Genomic DNA, 24,156 nt, shown 5'->3' with positions numbered 1-24,156 from the left:
AGCAAGAGAAACTGATATCAAAATAAACAGACAGCCAACTATATGGGAACTGATATTTTCAAACGACAGCTCAGATAAGGGCCTAATATCCAAAATTTACAAAGAACTCATAAAACTCAACAACAAACAAACAAACAATGCAATTAAAAAATGGGAAGAGGACATGAACAGACACTTCTCCCAGGAAGAGATACAAATGGCCAACAGATATATGAAAAGATGCTCAGCTTCATTAGTTATTAGAGAAATGCAAATCAAAACTACAATGAGATACCACCTCACCCCTGTTAGATTAGCTATTATCAACAAGACGGGTAATAGCAAATGTTGGAGAGGCTGTGGAGAAAAAGGAACCCTCATTCACTGTTGGTGGGACTGTAAAGTAGTACAACCATTATGGAGGAAAGTATGGTGGTTCCTCAAAAAACTGCAAATAGAACTATCTTATGACCCAGCAATCCCTCTACTGGGTATATACCCCAAAACCTCAGAAACATTGATACGTGAAGACACATGTAGCCCCATGTTCATTGCAGCACTGTTCACAGTGGCCAAGACATGGAAACAACCAAAAAGCCCTTCAATAGAAGACTGGATAAAGAAGATGTGGCACATATACACTATGGAATACTACTCAGCCATAAGAAATGATGACATCAGATCATTTACAGCAAAATGGTGGGATCTTGATAACATTATAAGGAGTGAAATAAGCAAATCAGAAAAAAACAAGAACTACATGATTCCATACATTGGTGGAACATAAAAATGAGACTAAGAGACATGGACAAGAGTGTGGTGGTTACCAAGGGTGGGGGGGGAGGGAGGACATGGGAGGGAGGGAGGGAGAGAGTTAGGGGGAGGGGGAGGGGCACAGAGAACTAGATAGAGGGTGGCGGAGGACAATCTGACTTTGGGCGAGGGGTTTGCAACATAATTTGATGACAAAATAACCTAGACATGTTTTCTTTGAATATCTGTACCCTGATTTATTAATGTCATCCCATTACCATTAATAAAAATTTATTAAAAAAAAAAAAAAAAGAAACTAGACTACCAACTTACACCATTCACAAAAATAAACTCAAAATGGATAAAAGACTTAAATGTAAGTTGTGAAACCATAAGCATCCTTGAAGAAAACAGGCAATAAGCTCTCTGACATCATTGCCAGCAATATATTTGCTGATTTATCTCCACGGGCAAGGGAAATAAAGGACAGGATAAACAAATGGAACTATATCAAACTAAAAAGCTTTTTACATAGCTAAAAATATGAATAAAATAAAAAGACAAACCATACAATGGGAGAACATATTCGACAATACGTCTGATAAGAGGTTAATAACCAAAATGTATAAAGAACTTGTAAAACTCAACACCAGGAAGATAAATAATCCAATCAAAATTGGGCAAAAGAAATGAATAGACACTTCACCAAAGAGGCCATTAGGCAGATGAAAATATGCTCGACATCACTAATCATTAGAGAAATGCAAATTAAAACCACAATGAGATACCACCTCACACCAGTCAGAATGGCGCTCATCAACAAAACAACACAGGATAGGTGCTGGCCAGGATGTGGAGAAAAGGGATCCCTCCTGCACTGCAGGTGGGAATGCAGACTGGTGCAGCCACTGTGGAAAACAGAATGGAGATTCCTCAAAAAATTAAAAATGGAACTGCCTTTTGACCCAGGCATCCCACTTTTGGGAATATACCCCAAGAACACATCAATGATTCAAAAGAAGAAATGCACCCCCATGTTTATTGCAGCATTGTTTACAATAGCCAACATATGAAAACAGCCCAAGAGCCCATCATGGAATAGTGGATTAAAAAGCGGTGGTACATATACATAATGGAATACTATAGGGCCATGAAAAAGAAGGAAATCTTACCTTTTGCGACAACATGGATGGACCTGGAAACTATTATGTTAAGTGAAATAAGCCAGGCAGAGAAAGAAAAATATCATATGACCTCACTCATTTGAGGAATCCAATGAACAATGTGAACTGAGGAACGGAATTGAGACAGAGGAGAGAACAAAGGGACCAGAGGGAAAGCAGACAGAGGGAAAGGGGATGATAGGAAGGGATCAGAGAAGGGAAAGAAATTGGTGAAACTATACACACATAATACAACATTATAGAGAGCAGAAAAGCTAATCCTGGAGGGAAAAGGGGAGGGTATTGGGGGAAGGGGGAAAGAGGGATGTGAGAGGGAACATGAGGGAGGGGGGATGCATTCGGGGGGACACTAGAATCTATGTAAACACAATAAATTAAATTTTTTTAAATAAGATTAACAAAGCCTATAATTGCACAGACTTGAAAGCAGATCATATTTCTATTTAGAAAAATGTATAAAAATAAAAGACCAACTTCAAAAAAAAAAAAAAAAAAGAAACCACAGAGTCTGACATATAAAAGGTCTCCATACATGTTTGTTGGAGGAATAAGGAATCACCATAAAAATCACTAAGAAGACAAACGACTGACAGAACAATGGGCTAAGGATAGAATAAGCGACTTGCAAAAGTGGAAACCCTAACAAGCTATAAACTTTATAAAGAGCTACAATAAGCTACATCACCAGCAATAAGGAAAATAAAACAATCTCCGACTCTACTTTTTATCTACTGACTTGCCAAACATTTTGAACTCTGTTACTAACGGGAAAATGTGAGAAAAGGGAACATTCACATACTTCTGGTGAAATATGAACTGATGTAGCTACTTTGGAGAACAAGCTGGCAATGCCACCATCACCATCACCACCATTGTCATAGCATCCAACATTTAGCACACTTACTATGCATCAGGCACTGTACTTAATTAAGCACCTTACAGCCTTGTAAACTGTCGCAACTTTATGTAGTAAGTCCTTTATTATTATCATTTCTATTTTATAGACAAGAAACTAAAATACAGAGAGGTCAAATAACTTGTGAGCGTCACATAATGGCAGAGCCAGGATTCGAATCCAACCATCCAGCTTCAGAATCCATGTAATTACTACACTACACTGTCTGTTGTTTATGCACTTCCACTGGGTGAACATCTTTTTTAGGTATTTATTGGCAATTTTTTAGGTCTTCTTTTGAGATCTGCCTATTTACAACCCCTGAACACTTTTTATTAGCCTCGCTGTCTTTTACTAAATTGTAGCAGATCTTTAGTACTGTGTGTGTGCGTGCATGTGTGTGTGTATTGTTTGTGTGTTTAGAAAACTAAGTCACTTTATTACAGGGAAAGGAACTGCAAGGGAGAAAATGGGAGGTTTTGATGCAGTTGATGAAAAACAGCAGAGATAACTCGAAGGTGCACCCCAGAGCCCTGCTGATGGAAGAGCATTCACACACACAGATGTGGGACGCGAGCCAAGGCAAAGTCAGATTCTCCCCTGTACTGGCCACAAGCACGCCCTCATGCTAGGTCAGGGGCACCCATCTTACACAAGTTGACCATGTGGCCACCCAGGTCAAAAATGGGCTCTAACTGCAGTTCAGGTTCTTGAAGAAATTATATGAGTGAGTCTGTCTCTCATTTATGCAATTCCAGTAATGACTTCAGCCTTCTTCTCCCCAAGTGTAATTAATGCACAACACAGTGCAAGAAGCAAACCTTCCAGCTGCCAGCATCTGACGGGACCTAAAGTAATATTTCAACTGTCTCATCAGTTGGGCAGCTTCATCTCTTTCTCAGCATGTCCCTTCTCCTACTGCGACTGATTTAACATCTGTCATAGAGTCTCTTCAACGTCACATCATCTCTGGTCAAAGTAGAAAGTCCTGAAGAAGCCCTTGGAAGGCTCAGAGTTCAAAGCCACCCTAATGTTTATGGCCGGTGAAGGGTGGAACATAATAATGACCTCTATCATTATAAATATCAATCAAGGAGGCAGGTGGCTGCAGCTACTGATGCTGAAGCACTGGGCAGAGGTGACAGTGAGTCCAGCAAACTTTAATATTTACATGGATGTCAGTAGCAGAGGGTGGCTGCCTGAGGGCAGTGGCTGAATCAGAGTCCTGGATTCAACCCAGGCCTGACTGGCACAGAACCAGGACAACTGTCTTGACTAGCTGCTGCTGCTTTTCTTTTTTTTTTAAGTGAGAGGAAGTGAGACAGGGAGACACACTCCCGCATGTGCCCTGACTGAGATCTACCCAGCAACTCCCATCTGGGGCAGATGCTCAAATCAACTGAACTATCCTCAGCACCTGAGGTCAATGCTTGGACCCAGCTATCCTTAGCACCCGGGGCTAACGCTCGAACCAATCAGAACCCTGGCTGCAAGAGGAGAAGAAGGAGAGAAGGGGGAGAAGGGAAAGAGAAGCAGATGGTCACTTCTCATGTGTGTCCTGACCAGGAATCAAACCTAGGACTTCTTGCACACCAGTCTGATATTCTATCCTCTGAGCCAACCAGCCAGAGCCTTGACTAGCTTCCGATCTACACTTTGTTAACTAATCTCCCTCTTCGAGATACTGACTTATTCCTGTTTTGAATTCTTTCCACTGTTACCATAATCTAAATGTGGGAAAGTATATCTCATTAGATTTCTCTTTCTATGATTATTACATTATCAAAAAACAAATTTCAACTCTACCACTTCCACTAAAAACCATATTCTGATGAGTTAATGTTGAATCATAATCAAATTTTATCAAGGCTCACTGGCCAGAAACTAGTCTAGTGTGAAGTTTAGTTTGTGAGGTAAGACTTGTCTGTGCAGATTGTTCAAGATCAAAATAAAGGACATATTTAAAAGCCAAAAAAGATTTTTCAGCTATTTAACAAACATATTTCCTAAAGGTTTACTTCTTTGCCTCTTAGGTAAAACTGTTCCTAAAGATGAAATGATGAACAAAACAAGTAGAAAAGACAATTTTTTAAAAAAGGCTTGAGGGAGTTGGCAGAATATATATCCTTCATAATAGTCCAAATTAGTAAAAAAACTACCTTATTTCCCATAGTTTTAACCACCCATGCTCGCAAATGTTTTTCTGATGAAATAGCTGATACATACTATCTCCTACTTATATGATTTTTCTCATTTCTGGACCTTTCAGAGTTTATTAAGGGAAGATAATGATAAAATTATTTTTTATGGCTGAGATTCATTCAATATTATATTAGCATTTTTATTCAATAATATTAATGTATCAACAAAGTTAATAATATCATGTGCTTTTCAAACTATGGTCCTATTTCTAAATTCCCTTGCATATCTAATTTCCCTTTCTTACATCTTCTTTTCTATATCCCAATGCTGATCACAGACCTAGTCGATTCTTTCATTAAAGGACTGTTCCATATATAGATAAAAATTCCTTGTCATTACAGAGTGTGGCAAAAAATAAATAAATTTTTTTAAAAAAAAGCTTTTCTCCCTCGGAAAAATCTTGTGAAGAGGTGAGGAGCAAACTATGAATGGTCCAGAAGGAACACCACCATCTGAGGTTGCTGAGTCTGTGAGGAGAAGCAGTGAGGATGCAACAGCATAGATAACGGTCAGTTCCAAACTGGGGACAGATCCATGCATGTGCTGGCTAAGAATCCAGGGACAAGTGGCTCAGGAGTAGAGAATGACTAGAATAGAGAAAACAGGACAGTGCAATCAAGTAGAAGGGCTGAGAGAGAAGTCTGTGATATGTGACCAAGAATAAAGGTCAGAAGTGAGACAGAAAACAGGATTCAGTGGGCCTAGTGAAGGGTCACAGGAAAACGTGAAGCTGTGCAGAGGACACCTTTCACCAGCATTATGAACCTGAAGTCCTCAAACATAAAAGGATATGACCTCCCAAATCCAGAACGGAGCTAAAGGTCATGGTCTGCTTTGGGGTGGCAGAGGAAAGAGACAAGGACAGAAACATCCCAGAGCTCAGAGAAATTGTCTAAGAGAAAAGAATCAATTGATAGTGTCTACAAGAAACAGCTTAAAGTTGGGACAAGATAGGAGAGAAGGCAGGACTGCAGTCTCTCTTCTGCAATGTTTATCTTTCCCCTTTACCCTTGGGCTGCAACAGCAGAAAATTCATCCAAGGAGAATAATGGCACATGATGGGCACCTGAGGCAAAAGGTATATAGTCCACCCACAGGCCTGTGTACTGATTATTCAACCCAGTTTTTTCCCAGCCTGTTATCCCTGAGGGTAGCGATAAGGCCCAGGTCAAGGTATGTACTTGTTTCTTTTTTTACATTGATTTGAGAAAAAGGAGAGAAGTGGGGAAGCATCAGCTAGTAGTAGTTGCTTCTCATATGTGCTTTGACTGGACAAGCCAGAGGTTTTGAACCGGCAACCTCAGCACTTCAGGTCGACGCTTTATCCACTGCGTCACCGCAGGTCAGGCCAAAATATGTACTTGTTAAATCACAAGACTTTGAGATACAAACTCTTTAATTCACCAATGAGGACATGCACACCCAGAGAGATTAAATTACTATTCTAAAATCAAATTGGATACCAAGATGGCGCTGGAGTAGGCGGACGTACCAACATCCACCTCCCAGAACCAAAGTGGATTACAAACTAATTTTAAGAACTATCATCTGGAAAAACCAACTTTGGACTAAACTAAGAGACTCTTCAACCAAGGAACACTGAAGAAGCCACACCGAGACTGCTTAGTGTATTCCAAAGTTCTCTTTGCCAAGCCACAGTCGCAGAGCTCCAGGGAAAAGCAACCTGGTCTCATCTCTCCAGGCAGAGAACAGAAGCTTCATATCCACTCATGCTGCAGATGGCTTTTCCAGAATCATTACCAGCTAGAAGCAGCAGTCATTGGGACTTGGGCATCAGCTGCAAAATATAGAATTGTGACAACAATTCCAGTGCCATGCGGACTTTTCTGGATGTGGACTTCTCCTGGACTCCTGCTCCTTGGGACACAGCTCCTAACAGACTGAACTGGGGTTGGGTTGCATTTATCAGGGATTTGGCATGGTGTTAGGGCCAACTTAACACTACTCTTTTATGGATTCTTGCTGTATTGGCCAAGAGTTTGCTTAAAGGCTTCAATCACTGTAAAAAAAAAAATAGAAGACTGGATAAAGAAGATGTGGCACATATACACCATGGTATACTATTCAGCCACAAGAAATGATGACATCGGATCACTTACAACAAATGGTGGGATCTTGATAACATTATACGGAGTGAAATAAGTAAATCAGAAAAAAACAAGAACTGCAGGATTCCACACATTGGTGGGACATAAAAACGAGACTAAGAGACATAGACAAGAGTGTGGTGGTTATGGGGGGTGGGGGGAATGAAGGAGGGAGAGGGGGAGGAGCACAAAGAAAACTAGATAGAAGGTGACGGAGGACAATCTGACTTTGGGTGATGGGTATGCAACATAACTGAATGACAAGATAACCTGGACATGTTTTCTTTGAATATATGTACCCTGATTTATTGATGTCACCCCATTAAAATTAATAAAAATTTGTTTATTAAAAAAATAAAAAATAAATAAAATCAAATTGAAGATTAGTGACAGAAAGTTCATGATTCCTGACTTAATACTCATTTCAACACATCATACTGCTTCCCTAAAACTTGTTAGCTGAAAAAGATTTTAAAATATTAAAAAATATTCTGAAATTCTTTAAAAAGTATTCTGGAGAAGTGATATACATGAGCTCAAAAGACTGGAAATAACCTCAGGATCCATTAACATGGGCAGATTAAAAATAATGGTGTGCAGCCTGACCAGGTGGTGGTGCAGTGGATAGAGCATCGGACTGGGACGTGGAGGACCCAGGTTCGAGACCCCAAGGTCGCCAGCTTGAGTGCAGGCTCATCGGGTTTAAGCAAGGCTCACCAGCTTGAGCCCAAGGTCACTGGCTTGTGCAAGGAGTCACTCGATCTGCTATAGCACCCCCCCAAGGCACATATGAGAAATCAATCAATAGACAACTAAGGAACTGCAACGAAGAATTGATGTTTCTCATCTTTCTCACTTCCTGTCTGTCTGTCCCTATCTGTCCCTCTCTCTGACTCACTCTGTCTCTGCCACACATACACACACACACACACACACACAAAAGGTATAGCCATTCAACAATAGAACATACAGTCCTTTAAAAAATGAGGTTTGTCTATGTGGTTCAATATATAGGGACTTCCAATACACACTGTAAAGTGAAAAACTGAGAAACAGGAACAGAACAGCATGTCACCATCTGTGTTGAATGCATGTGCAGGCACCCGTTAGTATACATATATACATGACCTTGGATGTGTAGAGACCACCAGAAGGACAGGCTAAAAACTGGCACAAGCAGCTGTTTATGGGAGAGAAGCTCAGTGCTGAGAGAATGAGACTTACTTTGTTCTGGATATGTCTTTGTGTCTTTTGAATTGTGTACCATATGCTCATACTATCTATTCAAAATACTAAATCATTTAAAAATTAAGGCCTCTACAAAACCAAAGCTGATATACACATGTAATATCATTTAGCATACAGGTCAGGCTGTGTGGGTCAGAGTCCCCAAACACCAGCAGCATCTGACATGGGAGCTTAATTTCAATTTTGTTTTATAGGAAAGTCTCAGCTCCCCTCCTGGGGGTTTTGCAGGAAAAGATGGGCCAGGCCCCCTCTACCTTGCTCCCAGCAAGCCCCAGTGTGTCTGCTGTGCTCACCTAGTCCCAGATGATTGCCCACCACACTATAGGCAGAGAGAGAGAGGAGAAAGACACCCCATGTTCCAGTAAAAAAACGGTGCTGCTTTCAAGAAGGGGTCCAACAATAGCGGCGTAAGCAAATGATGATACTCTCTTCATGGACTTGCCATCAATTTCACATGATCAGGAAAGAGCTGTACAATGCCTTGGAAAGATGTGCAAGGTACACCAAACGACAAACAGGAACTTCCAGGACACTAGGAATGGTATATTTGTGTTTTCGTAAACACGTGGTAATAGGAAAATATACATATAAATATACCATGGCATTGTCTTTTTCCTTGATGATACAGTCTAACATTCTATATTAAAAATGATGTGCTGGCCTGACCTGTGGTGGTGCAGTGGACAAAGCGTCGACCTGGAACACTGAGGTTGCCAGTTCGAAACCCTGGGCTTGCCTGGTCAAGGCACATACGGGAGTTGATGCTTCCTGCTCCTCCCCCCTTCTCTCTCTCTCTCTCCTGTCTAAAATGAATAAAATTTTTTTTAAAAGATGTGCTTTTGCAAAAAACATTTTCTTAAAAAAACTTTCATTTGGAAAAACAAAAGTCTGCTTTCACCATTTCTTTCTTCAGTTTCCATAAAATGTTACTAAATACCCAACGAGTAGTAAAGAACAAGTATTACTCCTCACCCCTGCCTCCAAAAAAATTAATGAAGAAACTATGGGAAAGTATCATAATAACTGAGTTACCATCTTGTTTCTGTGAACACAGCTGTGGGAATAAAGCAGCCCATATTTCCCTGGTGTGTTTGTGCTAACCCAATATGAGAAGCACAGTGTGCTAACAAAACTGAAACTATAAAGTTAAAACCCCAAGTCAGTAAGGGACCCCCACCAGGTGACTTGTGATGTGGGTTTTCTCCTGCGGCTGGGAGAGCATGACAGGCCACTAATTTACAGAGACTAGAGCACCCACAAAAGCACTCAGTAATACTGTAATAACTATGTCTGGTGCCAGGTGGGTACTTGAGATACTGGGGGGATCATTTTGTAAATTATATAACTGTCCTACCACTATGCTGTACATCCAAAACTAATATAAAATGTTGGATGTAAACTGTAATTGAAAATAAAATCAGATAAAGAAAGAAAAGCACTACCCGCCCACCTCAAATACTAAAGAGGCCAGCATGAGAGCTGGGAACTTGCTTGCTGCCCAGGCTCCCTCTAGCATCACTGTCACCCAGAGATGCTCAATACACCACTCCCCAGACCATGCGCTTCTCACAGGAAACTGACTCTGTAGAGGCCTGCATGATCACAGTGCTGGAGCATGGGGGCCACCAGAAAAACGATGCTGCTATCCATGAGGCTACATTGGGACAGCTATTGCGCCTGATCCTGAAAGGAGATGAGACACTCATGAAATAAGAATAAAAGAGATCTCACTGCAAACTGTACTGATGCTATGATTAAAAGTGGTCATTTAAGGGACCCAAAGAGACACTCAAAAAGGTTCTCTGTAATCAAGCCACAGTATTTTTTAAACAAGGAAATGTATTCATTAATTTTTAAATTCAGTAACATTAGTGTGCCCATTACACTGGTGAATCTTGGCTCCAGTTAGTAATCTCTGACTTATGGGGAGATAACCTTGAACCATTGTCAGACAAATGACTTTATCTATGGTCCTTGAGCCCATGCAGTTTACTGCAAAGGCAAGAGTTTACAGTCAGTGAGAGAACTCAGAAACTAAGTTTGAATCTAAGATGTGGCCTGATTTAACTTTGAACAAGCCTCCATCTCATCTGTTGTAATACTTCAATAGGAAAAACTGTATATATAAAGTAGGAAGCACAAACCAGGAGTTCAAAAAATGAGCTGTTATCTTACCATGCTGGGTCCCACACAGCATAGGGCACACAAAACCAAACACTCTCCAGTCAAGTCCTTTCAATTAGAATTAGAAAAAGAAATCCTTCATATATTCCTAAAGCACAAAGAGAAAATTATTTTAATTAAAATTAATTTGTCAACTGGGACTAAGAATCCCTGGAACACATTCAACAAATCGTTTTTATTGATTGATTGATTTTAGAGAGAGAGGAAGCAGGAGAGAGAAACATTAATCTGTTTCTATATGTGCCCTGAACTCTCCCCACAACCTCTGCATATTGGGACGACACTCTAACCAACTGAGCTATCTGGCCAGGGCCATTCAACAAATCTGTACTAAGCTACCAATGTGTGCAATGTACCAAATATTGCAATGATGGGAGACTGCAAGTGCTGTCTCTGTGCTCAGTCTCCTGCAAGCAGACAGGTAGACAAACACTCCTGTTCTGAGGTGCCGGCCTTGTCTACTATCTACTAACTACATATATACTTTGAATATAGACCTCACTACAGGTGTGGCCCTAAGTAGCCTTGTTGTACCACATAATAATCCTTTCCCTCCACATTCCTACCCCCTGCCACAGCTGACTGGGCCAAGCCTTGCTGTTGCACAATGTGAAATAAGAAAGAGTCTTCTAGTAGGTGGTAGTTAACTGATAGAAGGAGCAAGGGTAGAGAGATAAAAGACCCTGAATTCATGAACTGCCGGTCCCCAATTCTAATTTTAATACAGTTCTGCCATACTTTATTTTGAGGTAACTTACTGTACATTTAAAATAAAATGTCCTTTAATTTAAGTCAGTTTGTAAATGATGTTACTTACACACACACTAACAGATATAAAGAACTCTGTTGCTCATTTACCAGCTATGTGACGCTGGACAAGCCACTTCTCCCTGAGTCACAGATTCTTTTGCAGTAAAACAATGATCTGCCTGAGAAGATGACTGGGGACAAGGGGACAGGGGGATGTGACCAGTGGAAAGGCACCATGTGAAGGATACATTCAGTAAAGGCTAGAGGGCGTTTGGTTATGATGACCTTGGAAGGCTTCATAAAGGAAACAAACGATAGTGGAGCTGGACCCTGAATTTGCAGAAAAGGCAGAGAAGTTCCCACAGGCAAGCTCAGCAATGCATATAAGTAACTAAATACATACTGCACAGAGGGCCCTGGCCAGTTAGTTCAGTTGGTTAGAGCATCATCCCAAAACAACAAGGTAGCAGATTCAATCCTGGGTCAGGGCACATACAGGAAGCAACCAATGAATGAACAACTGAGTGAAACAACAAATGAATGCTTCCCTTTCCCCTCCCCTCTCTCTCCCTTCCTCTCTCTCTAAAATTCAATCAATCAATAAAAAACTCAGCCCTGGCCAGATAGCTCAGTTGCTCAGAGGTTGCCGGTTCGATCCCCGGACAGGGCACATACACGAACAGCTCGATGTTCCTAATGTCCCTCTGTCTCTCCCAGCCTCTCTCTCTTAAAAAAGAAAAATATATATACTGCACAGGGAACCACTTCAATTTTTTTTTTGGAAAAAAAAAAAAGGCAGTAGAGATAGACAATGAATTTTGGACAATTAAGAGACTACTGTCAGAGGGAGAGAGGACTCCTAAGATGACTGCAGGAAATGATGGCCAACATAGGTGCATGGGGAGTAATAAATCCCTTTTGTGAATAATGATGTCTGATATTAAATTTGAAGTTTTTTCTACCCTATGCTATAATCAAACCTTCCCTCATTATTTACAAAACCATCAATAAATGATATGCACAAGCAAGTGCCTTATATTAGTAGTTCCTGATGGGAGGTAGGGATGAAAGGGTCAATTATCTAAAGAGAAACACTAAAGGGGCCCAAAACATTAGGAGACAGTGATGGGGGGGGGGGGGGAAGCTGGCAGCAGCATGGATGTGCCAGAGGGCCAAGAAAACCTCAGTCCCCCCCAAAATCCCACCAAAATGTATGAGCCCAAGCCATTTTGATAATTTTAGAAGGTGAAAGGATGTGGAAACCCTTGGGTTATAGAAAGACAAAATCTTTGAGGCTTCTAGACTCAAAACAAGTCAAAACAAAGAAAAAGAATCAGGTTTCTTATATAAGAAAGAGAAGCAGATTGGCAGAGAAACAACATCTGTGCCACTAAATGCTGAAAGATAATGAAACAATGTTTATGGAAATTGAAGGAAAATAATTATCATAGAACTACATGCACACCAGCCTGTGGTTTATTCATGAGGGCAAAAGAAAGGCATCCTCAAACATATATAAAATCAGAAAACGTATCATATGCATAATCTAATAAAATTAAATTTAAAAAGGAACCCAAAAAAAGAGGGTGTGGTTTACAAGGAATAGTAGTAAGCAATAAAAACAGTAAAGCTTTAAGGAAAGTCTAAGGTTATTTTTTTAATGAACTTATTGGGGTGACACTGGTTAACAACTACACGGGTTTCAGGCGCACAGTTCTACAACACATCTCTGTACACTGCGTTGTGTGTTTATCCCCTCCCACGTCAAGATGTTTTTGATACTATGGATATAAATATAATATAATCATTAAGAGAAAAGCTTTCAGATACAAGGGCAAAAATAAAAGCCAAATGGAATTACAATTCCAAATTATTTCAAAAAAACCTAGGAAAACTAAAGGGGAAGTCAAAATACTCTACACATTTTTGCCTGTTCAGTAGTTTGTTTTGGATAATGGTTAATTTTTGACATTGACAGAGAAATAAGATAAATTATGCCTGTTCAAAATTTAAAGATAATTCCCTGAAGAATATAAAGAAGATATAGGGCTTTTAACCATGTTCAGACCTGTGGAGTCTGACCTGTAGAGGTGCAGTGAATAAAACGTTAACCTAAAATACTGAGGTTGCCAGTTCGAAACCCTGGGCTTGCCTGGTCAAGGCACATATGGGAGTTGTTGCTTCCTGCTCCTCCTTCCTTCTCTCTCTTTCTCTCTCCCCACCCTTGTTCTCTCTAAAATGAATAAATTAATTAAAAATTAAACCACCACCGGCCCTGGCCAGTTGGCTCAGTGGTAGAGTGTTGGCCTGGCGTGCAGAAGTCCCAGGTTCGATTCCGGCCAGGGCACACAAGAGAAGCGCCCATCTGCTTCTCCACCCCTCCCCCTCTCCTTCCTCTCTGTCTCTCTCTTCCCCTCCCGCAGCTGAGGCTCCACTGGAGCAAAGATGGCCCGGGCACTAGGGATGGCTCCATGGCCTTTGCCTCAGGCACTAGAGTGGCTCTGGTCGCAAAAGAGCAACGCCTCCTGGTGGGCGTGGTGGATCCCGGGTGCATGCGGGAGTCTGTCTGACTGCCTACCCGTTTCCAGCTTCAGAAAAATATAAAAATACAAAAAAAAAAAAATTTAACCACCAAAGGAAAAAAACACAACATATTCTGCAAAAATAAAGAATAAGTATTCTGAGTCCCACATAATACCTACTATCCACACTGGCTATTTATTTTTAAATGCCTTTTATTTTTTTTATTTTATTTAATTAATTAATTTATTTATTTATTTATTGTTATTTACAGAGACACAGAGAGAGTCAGAGAGAGGGATAGACAGGAACGAGAGATGAGAAGCATCAATCGTCAGTTTTTCGTTGCCACACCTTAGTTGTTCATTGATTGCTTTCTCATATGTGCCTTGACCGTGGGCCTTCAGCAGACCGAATAACCCCTTGCTCGAGCCAGCGACCTTGGGTCCAAGCTGGTGAGCTCTGCTCAAAACAGATGACCTGTGCTCAAGCTGGCGACCTCGGGGTCTTGAACCTGGGTCCTCTGCACCCCAGTGTGACGCTCTATCCACTGCGCCACCGCCTGGTGAGGCCACACTGGCTATTTAAATTGAAACTAAAAATTCAGTTGCTTAGGCACACTAGCTGCATTTCAAGTGACTAGTGACCTCTGTCTTGGACATTTCCAACATCATAGACAGTTCTCTAAAAGAACAAATAATGAAAAATATAATGTAATAAATGAATCCATGAAACGTATGATCCCATTTATGTTAAATATAGTCTTTATACATATATTAATATGTGAGTTAAACTGTCAATAGTGATATCTGTGGGAAATAGATACGGGGGGGGGGGGAGGGGGACTTGGCCAATTGGATTAGTGGTAGAGCATCAGCTCGGAGTGTGGATGTCCCAGGTTCAATTCCCAGTCAGGGCACACAAAACAAGTGACTATCTACTTCTACATCCCTTCCCCCCACCACCCCTCCCCAGCCATGGCTCTGGTTCGAGGGCATCAGCCCGGGACGCTGAGGATGGCTCCGAGGAGCCTGAGCCTCAGGTGCTAGATATAGCTCAGTTGTGAGCATAGCTCCAGATGGGCAGAGCATCAGCCTCAGACAGGGTTGCCAGATGGACCCTAGTCAGTGTGCATGCGGAACCCTGTCTTTCTATATCCCCTCTTCTCACATGGAAAAGGAAAAGAAAATTAAGAAAAAAAATACCTGGGGTTTTTCACTATATACTTTATTGTTTGAATTTTTTTTTTAAGATTTTTATTTATCCGCCCTGGCCGGTCGGCTCAGTGGTAGAGCATCGGCCTGGCGTGCAGAAGTCCCGTGTTCAATTCCCGGCCAGGGCACACAGGAGAAGCGCCCATCTGCTTCTCCACCCCTCCCCCTCTCCTTCCTCTCTGTCTCTCTCTTCCCCTCCCGCAGCCGAGGCTCCATTGGAGCGAAGATGGCCCGGGCGCTGGGGATGGCTTCTTGGCCTCTGCCCCAGGCGCTAGAGTGGCTCTGGTCGCAACAGAGCAATGCCCCGGAGGGGCAGAGCATCGCCCCCTGGTGGGCGTGCCGGGTGGATCCCGGTCAGGCGCATGTGGGAGTCTGTCTGACTGTCTCTCCCCGTTTCCAGCTTCAGAAAAGAAAAAAAAGAAAAAATAAAAATAAAGAATTTTATTTATCCATTTTTATTGGAGAGAGAGAGAAAGAGATAGAGAGAAGGGGGCGGGGCAGGAAGCATCAACTCCCATATGTGTCTTGACCAGGCAAGCCCAGGGTTTTGAACCGGTGACCTCAGCATTCCAGGCCGATGATTTATCCACTGCGCCACCACAGGTCAGGCTGTTTGAATTTTTAATGAGGATAATTTACTCTTATAATGAATAAAAGTCATTAACATATTTCAGATGGATTAACAATAAACCAAGCAACCAACCTCTTTCTTGAACCATGGTACAGAATTTGGCTCCAATCTCTTAAGGTAACCAGCAACTCCTATATATTTACTGTTTTGTGTTTTTTTGTTTTTTTGTTCTTTTACAGAGACAGCGAGAGAGTCAGAGAGAGGGATAGGCAGGGACAGAGAGTTGAGAAGCATCAATCACTAGTTTTTCATTGCGTGTTACAACACCTTAGTTGTTCATTGATTGCTTTCTCATATGTGCCTTGACCGGGGGCCTTCAGCAGACCAAGTAACCCCTTGCTGGAGCCAGCGACCTTGGGCTCAAGCTGGTGAGCTTTTTGCTCAAACCAGATGAGCCTGCGCTCAAGCTGGCAACCTTGGGGTCTCGAACCTGGGTCTTCCGCATCCCAGTCAGACGCTCTATCCACTGCACCACCACCTGGTCAGGCTATTTACTGTATTAATAAACAATTTCAAGATGGCACCATATGTGTAGTTTAGCCAAGATCTGGGGTTTGTTCTGGTCCCAAGGATGATAACTCCATTTTTCTTTCTTTCTTTCTTTTTTTTTAAATTTCAGTTAGAGGAGGGAAGGCAGAGACAGACTCCCACATGTGCCCCAACCAGGATCCACCAAGCAAGCCCAGTAGGGGATGATGCTCTGCCCATCTGGGGTGTTATGCCGTTGCTCAGCAACAGAGCTCTTCCCAGCACATAAAGCGGAGGCCATAGAGCCATCTTCAGTTCCAGGGGTTAACTTGCTCCAATCAAGCCATGGTTGCAGAAGGGGACGGTGTGGGAGAGAAAAAGAGAGAAGCGAGAGGGGGAAGGGTAGAGAAGCAGATTGGCACTTCTCCTGTGTGTCCTGACGGGCATCGAACCCAGAATATCCACACATCTGGCCGAGGCTCTACCACTGAGCCAACTGGCCAGGGCCAATAACACCATTTTAAATTCAAGTCTGAGTGGACTTTCATAACCTCAAACTATAGTTCTTGAATTGGGGAAGTTCCTCGGGCAAAGGCAGTTGATAAGAGATCAAATTTCAGAAACGGCAGCTTTGTATTATCTCTTAAATTTTCCATCACAAATAGCAAAAATAGAAAAATCAGTTGAGAGTTGTAGTTCTTTTTTTCATCTTCCCATTTATTTCACAAAGTTGACTAAGGAAAAGAATCCCACACCTAATTTCAACAATTTCAGAAAAAGTCAATAGTTGAAATACTGCACAAAAATAAGTTCTTTTTCCTCCCATAAACTGGGGGTGGAAAAAGAGAGGTTATATTCTTTGTTAAAAAGAATTCCAAGTTTTAATCTTTGCCATATTTTAAATTTTCTGGAAAAAAATATTCTAAAGGTCTGGGAATAACTCTCAAATACTAAAAACCATTTCATATCTACCCCAGGGAATAATTTAATCATGTATCTGCCAACAAAGGCACATTCATATATGCTTATTTTATACCCTATGTAAATAGTCTTGGCACAAGTCTCCTATTCCACCATAGTGAATATTAAGAACAAAGCTCTGTTCTTGGAAAGATGAAAAACATCACTTTGTCTAGGAAATGTGTGTTATTTTTTTTGTTGTTGTTTGTTTTTGGGGTTTTTTTTTTTGTTTTTTTACAGAGACAGAGAGAGTCAGAGAGAGGGATAGACAGGGACAGACAGACAGGAACGGAGAGATGAGAAGCATCAATCATTAGTTTTTTGCTGCTTATTGCAACACCTTAGTTGTTCACTGATTGCTTTCTCATATGTGCCTTGACCGCGGGCCTTCAGCAGACTGAGTAACCCCTTGCTCGAGCCAGTGACCTTGGGTCCAAGCTGGTAAGCTTTGCTCAAGCCAGATAAGGCTGTGCTCAAGTTGGTGACCTTGGGGCCTCGAACCTGGGTCCTCAGCATCCCATTCCGACGCTCTATCCACTGCGCCACCACCTGGTCAGGCGGAAATGTGTATTCTTAAAGTCAGTGCTGGTAAAGCAAGGTGAGAGATTTGGTTTTGTTGTTAACTTAAATGCCAACTTTTTTTTTTTTTTTTAAGATTTTTTATTTATTTATTTACAGAGACAGAGAGTGAGTCAGAGAGAGGGACAGACAGGAATGGAGAGAGATGAGAAGCATCAATCATTAGTTTTTCATTGCGCGTTGCAACACCTTAGTTGTTCATTGATTGCTTTCTCATATGCGCCTTGACCGTGGGCCTTCAGCAGACCGAGTGACCCCTTCCTGGAGCCAGCGACCTTGGGTTCAAGCTGGCAGGCTTTTTTGCTCAAACCAGATGAGCCCGCTCTCAAGCCAGCGAGCTCAGGGTCTCAAACCCGAGTCCTCTGCATCCCAGTCCGATGCTCTATCCCAGGGGTCCCCAAACTTTTTACACAGGGGGCCAGTTCACTGTCCCTCAGACCATTTGAGGGCCGGACTATAAAAAAAACTATGAACAAATCCCTATGCACACTGCACATATCTTATTTTAAAGTAAAAAAAAAAAAAAAACAGGAACAAATATAATATTTAAAATAAAGAACGAGTAAATTTAAATCAACAAACTGACCAGTATTTCAATGGGAACTATGCTCCTCTCACTGACCACCAATGAAAAAGGTGCCCCTTACAGAAGTGCGGCGGGGCCGGATAAATGGCCTCAGGGGGCCACATGTGGCCCACGGGCCTTAGTTTGGGGACCCCTGCTCTATCCACTGCGCCACTGCCTGGTCAGGCAAATGCTAACTTTTATTTGGGGCCAACCTTGGGGGCCCTGTCCCAACACTGGGCAGTAACTGCTTAATGTGAGATGGTAGGCCGAATAAGAGATAATGACCATGGCTCAATGTATATATTTAACAAGTGGATTAAATGAAGATCAATGGCCCAAAGGAAAGATATATTTCCCCATGTATAAGACGCACCTTAATTTTGGGGTCCAAAATTTGAAGAAGAAAAAAAGTGTTACACAAAGTTATTGAACTCAAGTTTTATTTATTCATCATAAAATTCATACAACTCATCACTGCAAAACTCCTATCCATTAGCTTGCCCTCAACTGTCTGATAATGAATCACTGTCTTCAACAATGAGCGCAAAAATAAGCACGAAAAAGCAGGAAGTGCAAGTAAAAAAATCTACAACCACTCTATAAGATGCATCCAGTTTTTAGTCCCCAAATTTTTCCAAAAAAGATCAAAGCTGGCCTTGAAGATAAAATATAGAGAAATATTGTAGATGAAATTAATTTTTATCTGTAGAAAGTCTTTGCTAGGAAAGTAACAGTTTTTTAAACATTACCTTAGAACTTTTAATTTTCTTGAAAGTTTTCAAGTTCCCTCATGATTTTGACAAAGACCTACTTACTTCCCCTAGTTGTAACTCATTTGTTAAAGCAAGTTACTTAAAGGATCTTTCCAGGTAATCCCTTGTTACTCTAGTCTTTAATTGCTGCATATTATTTGAAAATAACAAAACTAAACTTCTTTGATTACAGGCTAATTAAAATGAACAATCCTTTCCCCATGATTTTGGAATTTTTATAGTGGTATGCCACTTTTGAACTTGAGTGGGCCAAAAAGCTAAACAAAGAACACAATTTCATGAAAAAGAAGATATAAAGAGACTAATTTCATCCTGGCATGCCAAGGTGGTGGGTTCAGTCCCAGTGGGGCACACATGAGAAGCAACCAATGAGTACACAACTAAATGGAATAACTAACTGAAAAAATGAGCTGATGCTTCTTTCCCTTTCTCTCTCTCTCCCTCTCTCTCCCTCTCTCTCTCCCAAATCAATGGGAAAAATTTTTAAGTGAGATGCAAGTATTGAACATAAATAATATTTCATTCATGGACTTCTAGCATTATCAACAAAATAAAAACAATCTTTTTAGTTCATAAAGAAAATTCTATGGGGCCCTGGCTGGTCAGCTCAATTGATCAGAGCGTCCTCCCAAAACACCAAGGCTGAGGGTTCGATCCCTGGTCAGGACATATATGGGAAGCGACCAATGAACGCACAACTGGGTGGAACAACAAATGAATGCTACTCTCTCTCTCTCTCCCTCTCCCTCTCCCTCCTCCTTCTTTTCCTCCTCCTCCTCTTCCTCTCTCTCTCTAAAATCAATCAATCAGCCTGACCAGCAGGTGGCACAGTGGATAGAGCGTTGGACTGGGATGCGGAGGACCCAGGTTCGAGACCCTGAGGTCGCCAGCTTGAGCATGAGCTCATCTGGTTTGAGCAAGGCTCACCAGCTTGGACCCAAGGTCGCTGGCTTGAGCAAGGGATTACTCAGTCTGCTGTAGCCCCCTGGTCAAGGCACATACGAGAAAGCAATCAATGAACAACTAAGGTGTTGCAACGAAAAACTGAATGATGCTTCTCATCTCTCTCGTTCCTGTCCGTCTGTCCCTATCTATCCCTCTCGCTGACTCTCGCTCTGTTCCTGTATTAAAAATAAATAAATAAAATCAATAAATTGTAAAAAAAGAAAGAAAGAAAGAAATTCTATAAAGAAAAGCCTACATGATAATATTTACATTGGGGCAAAATAATCTAATATGGTAGCTTCCTTTCATTTGAGGCTCTAGTTTTAACTTAATATGTCTGAAACAACTAGAAAATACGTTATATACTCAATTGTGAGGGGAAATTGTTTCAGGCCATAGCAGTACTATTTAATAAATTACTGCTTTGTGCACTGACCTAGTGGTCTCAAAGTAATAATTCACCTTTAAAAGGTAAAGCATTTACCTAATCATTCCTCCAAAGGTTCTTTGTCACTTGAATGAAGAAGCCAAAGAGCAAAAAAGGAGAATCTTTCAAATTTTTATATTTACATGCATGAGTTACTTAAGAAAAAAATGTAGGCTCCTACTGAGCCAGATCATCAGAGCACGAGCCAAAAAAACCCACAATCACTCTCCCAAATTCAGCAGATATTATCTAAATTTAAATCCCAAAAAAGTAATTCAGCCTGACCAGGCAGTGGCGCAGTGGATAGAGAGCCGGACTGGGATGTAGAGGACCCAGGTTCAAGACCCCAAGGTTGCCAGCTTGAGCGTGGGCTCACCTGGTTTGAGCAAAGCTCACTAGCTTGGACCCAAGGTCGCTGGCTCAAGCAAGGGGTGACTGAGTCTGCTATAGCCCCCCCGGTCAAGGCACATATGAGAAAGCAATCAATGAACAACTAAGGTGTCACAATGAAAAAATGGTCATTGATGCTTCTCATCCCTCTCTGTTCCTGTCTGTCCGTATCTATCCCTCTCTCTCTCTCTCTTGTCTCTGTAAAAAAAAAAAAAAAAAAAGGTAATTCAACAAGCACAGCAACTTGGGATTTTTACTAATTTCCTTATATCCTAATAGACTACAACAAACCCATGACATCAATTTCTCCCACTAGCAGCAATGTTATCTGCTCTGGGTTAAAACATTTCAGTCCACTAGGCATTCCTAAATTTTGAGTAAGTATGCTAACACATATTTAATGTGCTAAAACCAAAAACTGAAAAACTAAAAAACCAGAATCTGAAAAGGGCATAGAGATGACTTTGGGTGCTAATCTGGGAGCTTCACACAGCCTACAGCAAGGCTGCTGGGGGCAGGCCAGGATCAACAGGGATGAGGAATTCTTTGTACCCTGGACATTCTTGACCTTGGAAGCAAAGAAGTACTAACCAAACTTAAAAAGAAAATGAAAAATAAACAGAAATTACAGGGAAGGGGAAAGCCCGAGGTTTGCTCCAGAAAGATAATGGACAGGTACGCAAGATTGGGGGTAATCTACCATATTTGCATCTAATCCCATTTCTGGCTATTGCTATTGTTTCAAAAACATATCCATACTTAGATATCTATTATAAGCAAAATTCTATTACCACTTAAACAAAACTCAACCTCAGATTTCTGTAGAATTTCCTTTCCTCTCTTTTAAAAAAGCATTCTAGACTTGAATTGGGTACTTGCAGCTGCCATTGAAGTATTCACTACAAATTTATTTTTTTTTAAAAGGACTCACAGCATACACATTTACTCAGTTTTTCTTTTTCTTGATCTTTTATTATTTTATAACACATCAAAGCTCAGTAAAGTTCCTTTCTTAAATAAATCTTCAAGCAGACGTTAAACAGAATGCAAATACTTTACACTTTAAATCACCAATCATTTAAAGATCCTCTGCATGAACTAAATAAACAAGCCATCTGTGACTAAGGCCTCCCGTATCACGGTTTTAAGATGACCTACTTCTTCATTAGTTATCATGGTTTGCAAAATCTCACTTCTAAGGGGCAACATGAAGTACCCTGTGATTGCGCATAGTTTGAATCCAATAGGAAAAAGCAAACACCACCTTTAACGACGCCAGTCTTTATTTAAAATGACCGCCACCCCCCCCCCACCCGCCCTTAAAAAGAGAACTTCAAAGCCACCCTTAATCGGAAGCAATCTTTTCTCCGACGCAAAGCAAATCAAATCTGCGGAGAAGAAACGGGAGCCTGTGATAAGGCAGGAGAAACACGATAAGGTGTGAAAACGCACTGTGCTTTTGGCCTTGAAGATCAAAAGCTGGCCTTGCAAGCTGGGTCCGGTCAGGGCTGCGGGAGCTAACCCCAAGACCGAAATTAAGTCAGGGGACAGGACCTGTTCCACAGACTCCGCAGATACGCTCTGCAGACGCGCTCGGCGAGGCGACCCCGCGAGCCGCCAAGGGAGGCCAGGCCGGGACCCCGGGCGCCCCGGGTCCGGCTGGGCGGGGGCGGGGGCGAGGCCGAGGAAACAACTTTCCGCAGCTCCCCTCCGGGAGGAGAAAGGGCAAATCTAAACAACTCCCCTGCCAGCAGCTTCTCTTTTTTTCTGGCGGCGGCGACAGCTGGAGGAGGGCTGGGAGGGTCTGTAGCGACTTCAGGAGAGGATGACAAGGAACGAAGAGAGGACTTTCTACAAACCTGACCGTCATAAAGGGAAAAGGGCCGCGCCTCCCCTCGGCCCCAACGAGCCACACAAGGGCCGAACCGGCGGTGGGAACCGGCGAGGGCTAGCGGGCCGCGCGACAGGTGACAGCGGCGTGGCGGGTCCCCGCACCCGGGCCCCGGCCTCCCCGCCCACCACGGAGCCTCGTCTCCCTCGCGCCACGGCGCCCGCCAGCCGCGCAGCCCGACCTCCGCACGGCTCGGCGCCGGGCGCACCCACAGGGACCCCCGCCTCCTCGGAGCCGCGGCCGGCCGCAGCCCGCGCCCCCTGCCCTGCGACCGCCAGGCGCCCGAGGCGCCCGCGCGCTTACCCTTTGGCGTGCTCGGTCTCCTCCTCATTGTCTCCGTCTATCCCGCAAGTGTCCTGGTCGTCCAGCTCCAGGCTCTGCTGACTGGCCGCAGACTCGCTGTCCTCCGCCATCGCGGCGGCGCAGGCTGCGGAGGTGGCGCTGGGGGCCGCGGGCGTGGGGGCCGGCGCGGCGGTGACGGCGGCGCCGCGGCGCGTGCAGCTCCCTCTAGTGCCGCCCGCCGTCTTCTCGCAGCCAGAGCCCCGGGCGCCGCCCCGCCCACCCCGCCCACCCCGCCCCGTCCCGCCTGGCCTGGGCCCGCCCACCGCGCCGGGGGCGGGGCTGGTGGGGTTCCGCGCGCAGCCCGTAGCTGGGCCGAAGGGGCGACAGGGGCGATGAGGGGGGAGATGTGCAGGCTGTGGTTGCAAGCCGCGAGCGGGGCGCCGGTTGAGCCCTGGAACCCAATCCTATCCGCGCCTCAGCCCTGGGCCGGCTCTGAATTCTGCAGCCTGCAGATGCCAGATCCTGCGAGTCTTCATCTTTGGATCACAGGCCACGCGATTTTACATCTACATATTAGCGCTTTTAACCATTGCAGAGATTTTTGATTCAGGAGCGGGTGTGTCAAGGACAGAGATTTCTAGAAGCCCAGAAGCCTTCTCCTCTCCTCCAACCATGTACACTTTTAAAAAATTCCATTGTATATCTATAGCTAAATTTCCTCTGTCTCTCTGAACCAATCAGTAAACAAAAAAATTAGGCCCTGGCCGGATAGCTCCGGATAGCCCCGGATAGCCCTAGTTGGAGCGTCCCGCCCCCGCAGACCCTCTTCCCCCCCCCCACCTTGCAGGTTCCATCCCAGGTCAGGGCACGGATCAGCTCAGTGTTCCTGTCCGTCTCTCTCTCTCTCTCTCTCTCTCTCTCTCTCTCCCTCTCTCTCCTTGCCTCTCTCTAAAATTAAAAAGTCAAAATTTCCAATACAGTAGCACATCAAAGTCAAAGTCAAAAAGGCTTCCAGCCCTTTCACTACCTCCTTCCAAACAGGCTTACAGCCCTAAACTCTTGACAGAAAAACTCTAGATCTGCCTCTGTTTTCACTAGACACCACAGACAGTTGGTTTAGACCACAATGAACTTTTTGGGAAAAAACTGGAATGCTGTCTGTTATGCTATGGATTTATACTAGGGGCTTGGACAGTTACAGGTAC

General features: G+C 43.0%; 1 protein-coding gene across 3 annotated transcripts in view; it reads right to left on the bottom strand.

Moving 5' to 3' along the window:
* Positions 1-23,186, bottom strand: part of NMT2 (N-myristoyltransferase 2) — a 93,122-nt gene extending 69,936 nt beyond the window's left edge. For 2 of the 3 annotated variants that reach the window (XM_066279308.1, XM_066279305.1), the window contains exon 1: positions 22,973-23,186. In XM_066279308.1, coding sequence (XP_066135405.1) covers positions 22,973-23,082 — 110 coding nt within the window. In that variant the 5' untranslated portion in view covers positions 23,083-23,186. The remainder of the gene's footprint in view (positions 1-22,972) is intronic. The other variant, XM_066279307.1, reaches the window with a different exon arrangement.
* Between the last annotated feature and the right edge of the window lie 970 nt (positions 23,187-24,156).

Source organism: Saccopteryx bilineata, chromosome 5 (assembly GCF_036850765.1).
Source record: "Saccopteryx bilineata isolate mSacBil1 chromosome 5, mSacBil1_pri_phased_curated, whole genome shotgun sequence".
NCBI classification, from domain to species: Eukaryota; Metazoa; Chordata; class Mammalia; order Chiroptera; family Emballonuridae; genus Saccopteryx; species Saccopteryx bilineata.
The sequence above is the reverse complement of the archived record's forward strand: the minus strand, read 5'-3'. Positions and strand labels throughout refer to the sequence as shown.